The sequence below is a fragment of the Meleagris gallopavo genome, chromosome 24, assembly GCF_000146605.3.
Source record: "Meleagris gallopavo isolate NT-WF06-2002-E0010 breed Aviagen turkey brand Nicholas breeding stock chromosome 24, Turkey_5.1, whole genome shotgun sequence".
NCBI lineage: Eukaryota > Metazoa > Chordata > Aves > Galliformes > Phasianidae > Meleagris > Meleagris gallopavo.
In genome coordinates this window covers 2,899,365-2,905,929 of record NC_015034.2, presented here as the reverse complement: position 1 = coordinate 2,905,929, position 6,565 = coordinate 2,899,365, and the positions used below count along the sequence as shown (strand labels likewise).

General features: G+C 59.8%; 1 protein-coding gene across 1 annotated transcript in view; it reads left to right on the top strand.

Annotated features, from left to right (window-relative positions):
* The window catches only part of TET3 (tet methylcytosine dioxygenase 3), an 8,020-nt gene extending 1,455 nt beyond the window's left edge, over positions 1 to 6,565 (top strand). Inside the window, 9 exon segments of the mRNA XM_010723173.3 lie at positions 3 to 511; positions 1,364 to 1,454; positions 1,607 to 1,700; positions 2,307 to 2,515; positions 2,688 to 2,838; positions 3,289 to 3,378; positions 3,489 to 3,626; positions 3,981 to 4,317; positions 4,728 to 6,565. Of these exon segments, the coding sequence (XP_010721475.3) occupies positions 3 to 511; positions 1,364 to 1,454; positions 1,607 to 1,700; positions 2,307 to 2,515; positions 2,688 to 2,838; positions 3,289 to 3,378; positions 3,489 to 3,626; positions 3,981 to 4,317; positions 4,728 to 6,463 (3,355 nt within the window). The 3' untranslated portion in view covers positions 6,464 to 6,565.

Here is a 6,565-nt window from a genome sequence, read left to right as displayed (position 1 = left end):
GGCCCGGAAGGAGCGCCGCCTGCCATGGTGGACGACAAGCTGGAGGAGCTTATCCGGCAGTTCGAGGCCGAGTTCGGGGACACCTTCAGCCTGCCACCCACCGGGACCACCGCGCTGCCAGAGGGGCAGCCGCCAGCCTCGCAGGTGCCCCCCACCACCGCCAGCACCACCGCCGCTGTGGCCCCCAGCAATGCCGCCCCTGGGGGCTCCGCGCTGTCACCGGGGAAGGGACCTCCCCCAGAGCATCTCTTCTCCGTGCGCTCCCCCAAGCAGATCAAAATCGAGTCCTCTGGTGCTATCACCGTGCTGTCCACCACGTGCTTTTACTCTGAGGAGAGCCAGAACGCCGACGAGGCGGAGGGGACGCCCACCAAGGATGAGGTGCCGCTGACCCCCACCCTCAGCGGGTTCCTGGAGTCGCCTCTCAAATACCTGGACACGCCGACCAAGAGCCTGCTGGACACCCCTGCCAAGCGCGCGCAGGCCGAGTTCCCCACCTGTGACTGTGTGGGTGAGTGGGGGCACGGGGGTGTGGGGGCGATGCCTGGTGCTGGGGCTGTGCCGTGATGCTGGGAGGTCCTTCGGTGGGGCTGGGAATGTCACCCCGGCAACACCTGGGGGGCACTGAGGCTGCTCTGCAGCTTTGGTGGGACTTTACGGCCAAACCCTGCAGCTGCATTGGCTGCAGGGCAAGTTTGGGCTTTCTTCTCTCTTGCTTTCATGGCCAGGTGGTCAGTGGCAAGTGAGCGCTTGATCCGCGTGTTTTTGTGCTGGATTTGTTACACTTTGCAGCACGGTATTCGCAGCCCAGCTCCTTCCACCGTGCCCTTCTCCCACAGGCTGTTTTCTCAAGAAAAAGCCATAAGAGAAAGCAATTAAGTGGGAGGCGGGGCTCAGTGCTCCACGCGGTGCCCGTGCTGGTGGATGCTGCGATGCAGTCGGCTGTTGCTGTGCATCCTGCACTGATCCCTGCCTGGGCAGCTGCAGCAGAACTGCTGAACATGATGAGAATGAAAATCAGTGCTGGGAGCAGAGGATGGGCTGAACCATATCTGACCCTATTCTGTGGGTCCAACTCCTGCACTGCCCTTTGCTTCCCCCTATGATCTCTCTGTTCCCATAGATCTCCCAATTTCCCCCAGTGCTGTCATAAGCTGTAAAACCAGAGCAAAACTCTCTCAGCCCTAAAACGCTCAGTGCCAAAATAGTGCAGTCAGGATTGAGGCTTGTGCTCTGTCAGTGAGGAAATGCCTGATTTTTCATGCAAAAGTGCTTCATTTGAGGGAATTTAACATCTGAGTGATGTGGTTCCCAGAGGACACCCCAACATCTCTGTTCCCTCCCCCCACGCCTTTTCCTGCAGAGCAAATCGTGGAGAAGGACGAGGGGCCGTACTACACCCACCTGGGCTCAGGGCCCACCGTGGCATCCATCCGGGAGCTGATGGAGGAGCGGTAAGGGACCCCCACCCCAACCCCTTGCAGGACCCCGACGTCGGGCTTGGCCATGGGCTGTTGGAGAGGGGATTGGGGTCTTCAAAAGGGCAGAGGGGGAGGTGTGTGGGGCCTCAGCAGGACACTAGTGACTGATGTGGGTCTGCCCACAGGTACGGCGAGAAGGGCAAAGCCATTCGCATTGAGAAGGTCATCTACACTGGGAAGGAGGGGAAGAGCTCCCGGGGCTGCCCCATCGCCAAGTGGGTGAGTGAGTGCCTGCAGCCCCCAGACCCTTTTTGGCACCAGCAGTGCAGAAGTGGCCTCAGAAGTCCCCGGGGCTGTACATCGCTCTCCATCAGTGCCATTCAGTCAAACGTAGGTTAGGGGGAATGAAGCACCCCTGGGCTCAGGGCTTCTGTCCCACCTCTGCCATTCTCAGCGTAATGCTGCTGTCTGTCCCCTCTCTGCTTGGGGACAGGGAGGTCCCCACTGTTGGTAGTCATGGAGACCAAGACAGGATGCTCAAGGTGTAGCAGTGGAGGGCAAAGCAAAAGTGGCGGCCACTTCTGGGAACCTCTGCAGGGCTTCCCACCCTTGTAGAATCATAGAATCATAAAATCAATAAGGTTGGGAAAGACTGCTAAGATCCTGTAATCCAACCATCGACCCAGCACCCACAGTGCTCACCCAGTGACATCCACCGAGTACTGTGGGCCTTGGGGTCACTCTGCTACCCCAAAGCCCATGGGGAAGGACATACCCAGAGTTGTTCCTGTGGCTCTCTTCTCCGTGTTCCTGTGGGACGGTGCAGAGGCAGCCAGCACTCACTGGTGGAGACCTGTGTGCCAACTGGGCCCGGCTGTTTGACAGGTGATCCGGAGACACAACCAAGAGGAGAAGCTGCTATGCCTGGTGCGTCACCGAGCTGGCCACCACTGCCAGAACGCTGTCATCATCATCCTGATCCTGGCCTGGGAGGGCATCCCCCGCACGCTGGGTGACACGCTGTACCAGGAGCTCACTGACACCCTCACCAAGTACGGCAACCCCACCAGCCGCCGCTGCGGCTTGAATGACGAGTAAGTGTCAGTGGGTCACCACACCGGCTTGGGGACGTGGGTCAGAAGGGGACACGGGCGTCCTCCCACGTTTCTCACTCAGCGGGGCAGCTGTCAGCCCTCCAACCCATAGGGAGGGAGATGCTGTCACTGCGGTGGTGACCGATGCTCCTCCTCGCTGTCCCTCCTGCAGCCGGACTTGTGCGTGCCAAGGCAAGGACCCCAACACCTGCGGCGCTTCCTTCTCCTTCGGCTGCTCTTGGAGCATGTATTTTAATGGCTGCAAATATGCCCGAAGCAAAACTCCACGGAAGTTCAGGCTGGTGGGGGACAATCCCAAGGAGGTGAGTGGCACGGTAGTACTGGGGAGAGGGGGGATGGTTTCCTTTTAACCCTGACTCCAAGTTTTGGGAGGAGAAAGTCTGAAAATAGGGTCCCTTACAGTAGTTTTGGTGAACTGGGGAGAAAAAACAACGACCTGACCTGGTAAGGCTCTCACTGATGTCTCAGGGCATTGCTGCCAGGTGTGACAAATGGGGCCTCCCTAAAAACCCCAGGGGAGATGCAGGAGGACTCTTGTGTTGTGCAATTAGAAGCACAACAGACTGAGGCTGGGGGTTGAGTAGCCCAGATGTCACCAGAAACTGAGGCTGTGTGCTTTGTGTGATGGCAGACAGTGGGGAAAGTTGGAAGCAGTGTGATGTGCATGGGCTGCATCCCTGATTGCATCCCTGCTGCCAAAACCCTGGGGTGATGTCCTCTTGTGTACGAATGCTCAGTTTTCTGTATTGCAGGAAGAGCTGCTCCGGAAAAGCTTTCAGGACTTGGCCACTGAGGTTGCTCCGCTTTACAAGAGGCTGGCACCACAGGCCTACCAGAATCAGGTACCCAACCACCCACCCTCTCCTGGGCTCTGCAGCCTGGCGGCCAGGAGAATGGGAGCCGGGTGGCAGCATGCAGATTTCGGGTAACCGGAGCCTTCTTGTTCTGCTAGGTTACCAATGAGGATATCGCAATAGACTGCCGGCTGGGCTTGAAGGAGGGGAGGCCATTTTCAGGGGTGACAGCGTGCATGGACTTCTGTGCTCATGCTCACAAAGATCAGCATAACCTCTACAATGGCTGCACAGTGGTACGTAGGCACTGGCGAGGCTTTTCGGGAACGGTTTCCCTTTGGCTTCTGGTGCCTTTTTGAGCTGTGTGAATGAAAGCATTCGTGTCTGCAAGGTGCTGAAGCTGTCCACATCAGATGTAAGCAAAGCACCAACGGGAACTGCACATTTGCTGTTGTCTGACCCAAACCCCATGGGAAGTTCCAGACAGCAGCAGGGGAGCAGAGTGGGCTGGGGGATGCACACTGCTGCAAGCCTGGGGTGTGGATTGGTGTTGAGTCAGGGCTGTCACCATTGTCCCCCTTGGGCTGCATTTGTCAGCATCTCTAGAGCTTGGCAGCCCTGTCCCCTCATGGCTTCCTGCACTCCCCCAGGTCTGCACGCTGACAAAGGAAGACAATCGTGTGGTGGGGAAGATTCCCGAAGATGAGCAGCTGCACGTCCTCCCCCTCTACAAGATGTCCAGCACGGATGAGTTCGGCAGCGAGGAGAACCAAAACGCGAAGGTGGGCAGCGGGGCCATCCAGGTGCTCACATCCTTCCCCCGTGAGGTGCGTAAGCTGCCTGAGCCTGCCAAGTCCTGTCGGCAGAGACAGCTGGAGGCAAAGAAAGCCGCAGCGGAGAAGAAGAAACTGCAGAAGGAGAAGCTGATGACACCAGAGAAGATCAAGCAGGAAGCGCTCGAACTTCCTACGCTCCAACAAAATGCAGGTAATGGGGTCAGAGCTGAGGTCGCACGGCCCCAAGCTGTCCAGAAAGCAGTGAGGGGATGAGGATGTTCCTTTGTGGTTTTGGGAGGTGTAATGTTTAGGGGCTTTCTTGGGCCACAGGGTGCACCAGCAGCGCTGCGTGCAAGTTGGCATTACCAGCTTACGCTGTGGGGTCTGGCTTTGCACTGTGGTTGTTGTGGTGCCCATGCTTTTTGCTGCAGCTCAGCGCATGGGTGCAAATTGCTGCCAGGGCATGGGGTGATGCCAGTCAGAGCCAGGCTGACTCGGCCAGCGATCCTGCTGCTGTTGGATTTTTGAGGCTGTCTGGGTTTTTTAGGCACGGGGTCCTCAGTTCCTGCCGGTATCACCTCGGCCAGCTGGTCACGGTGGCTGTGTGTGCTGTGCCCACAGGTATGGCGTTGAAAAGTGGGCTCTCCCCACAGCCGCTGAAACCTTCCATCAAAGTGGAGCCGCAGAGCCATTACAACGCCTTCAAGTACAACGGCAATGCGGTGGTGGAGAGCTACTCGGTGCTGGGCAGCTGCCGGCCCTCTGACCCTTACAGCATGAACAGTGTTTACTCTTACCATTCCTACTATGCACAGCCCAATCTGCCTTCCGTGAACGGGTTTCATTCCAAGTTCACGCTGCCCTCCTTTGGGTATTACGGTTTTTCCAACAACCACGTGTTCCCCTCGCAGTTTCTGAATTACGGGGTGCCCGAGAGGGGCGAGAGCTGGGTGAACAACAGCTACGAGAAGAAGCCCAACATTCAGGTGCTGCAGGAGAATCTCAACCATACCTACAGGAACACGGATTTCCCCGAGCCCATCCCACACAGCGTCCGGAGCAAAAACCATCACCAGCGCACCTATGAGCGGGCCAGCCGCTATGCCAGCCAGCAGAAGACGGCTGCGGCTGGGGTGCACAGGACTAGCACAGGCTCGGAGGAGACATCGCCGTTTGCACAGAACTGTTTTGGCAGCAGGGCCATCAAGCAGGAGCCCCCGGACCCCCCGCCCAGCATCGAGCCCCTAAACAACCCCGCAGCAGCTGTACCTGGCACCGGTCTGGCTCTACCCGCTGTCCCCGTACCAGAGCAGCAGTGGAGTCCTTACAAAGCGTCGTCCCGAGGTTCGTCTTCCCCCGAGCGGACTAGTGCGGCTGAGAGCTCGTGGAGCAGCCTGGTGCCAGGTGCCGGAGGACGGGAGAAGCTGAGCGCCTTCGATGCTGCCGTGCGCCTGCCGCTGCCGGAGAAGCAGTGGCCCAATGTCCTGGCAGAAGAAGCATCGTCGTCGTGCAGTTCCAGCTTGCTGCCAAAGCCGTGGAGCCCCTGCAAGCTGGGGGAGACGGTGTTGGGCGGTGCGGGTACCCCGACCCTGCGGGACAAGGGCTGGGAGTTGGGACCGCTGGGCTTCGGCTCGGCCCTGCCGGAGCTGCCCGTCTTCTCTGAAGAGCCGTGGGGTTCTGGCAAGGCGGAGGGGCGGAGGACGCCGGCACCCGTGGCGGGGCTGCCTGAAAAGCCGTGGGAGGCAGCGGTGCGTGAGAAGGGAGCAGCGGGGGTCCGTCAGGAGAAGCCGTGGGATCCTTTTGGGCTGGAGGAGGGCGTCGAGGAGGCGTCTGTGAAGGCAGTGAAGGAGGAGGAGGAGGAGGAGGAAGAAGAAGAGGAGGAGGAGTGGTCGGACAGCGAGCACAACTTCCTGGACGAGAACATCGGCGGCGTGGCCGTGGCGCCCGCGCACGGCTCCATCCTCATCGAGTGCGCCCGCCGCGAGCTGCACGCCACCACCCCGCTGAAGAAACCCAACCGCTGCCACCCCACCCGCATCTCCCTGGTCTTCTACCAACACAAGAACTTGAACCAGCCCAACCACGGCCTGGCGCTGTGGGAGGCCAAGATGAAGCAGCTGGCGGAGCGCGCTCGCGCACGGCAGGAGGAGGCGGCGCGCCTGGGGCTGCAGCAGGACGCCAAGGCCTTCGCCAAGAAGCGCAAATGGGGCGGCGCGCTGGCGGCCGAGGCGGCCACCAAGGAGCGGAGGAACGCGGTCCCCACACGGCAGGCGGTGGCCATCCCCACCAACTCTGCCATCACTGTGTCCTCCTACGCGTACACCAAGGTGACGGGGCCCTACAGCCGCTGGGTCTGAGGCGGAGGCGGCCGCCGCAGCCCTTCTTACCTCAAAGTCGGCAGCACTGGAGTCCCGGTGCTGCTTCGTGGTGCTTTCTCCTCGGGCATGGGGGAGAAGAAA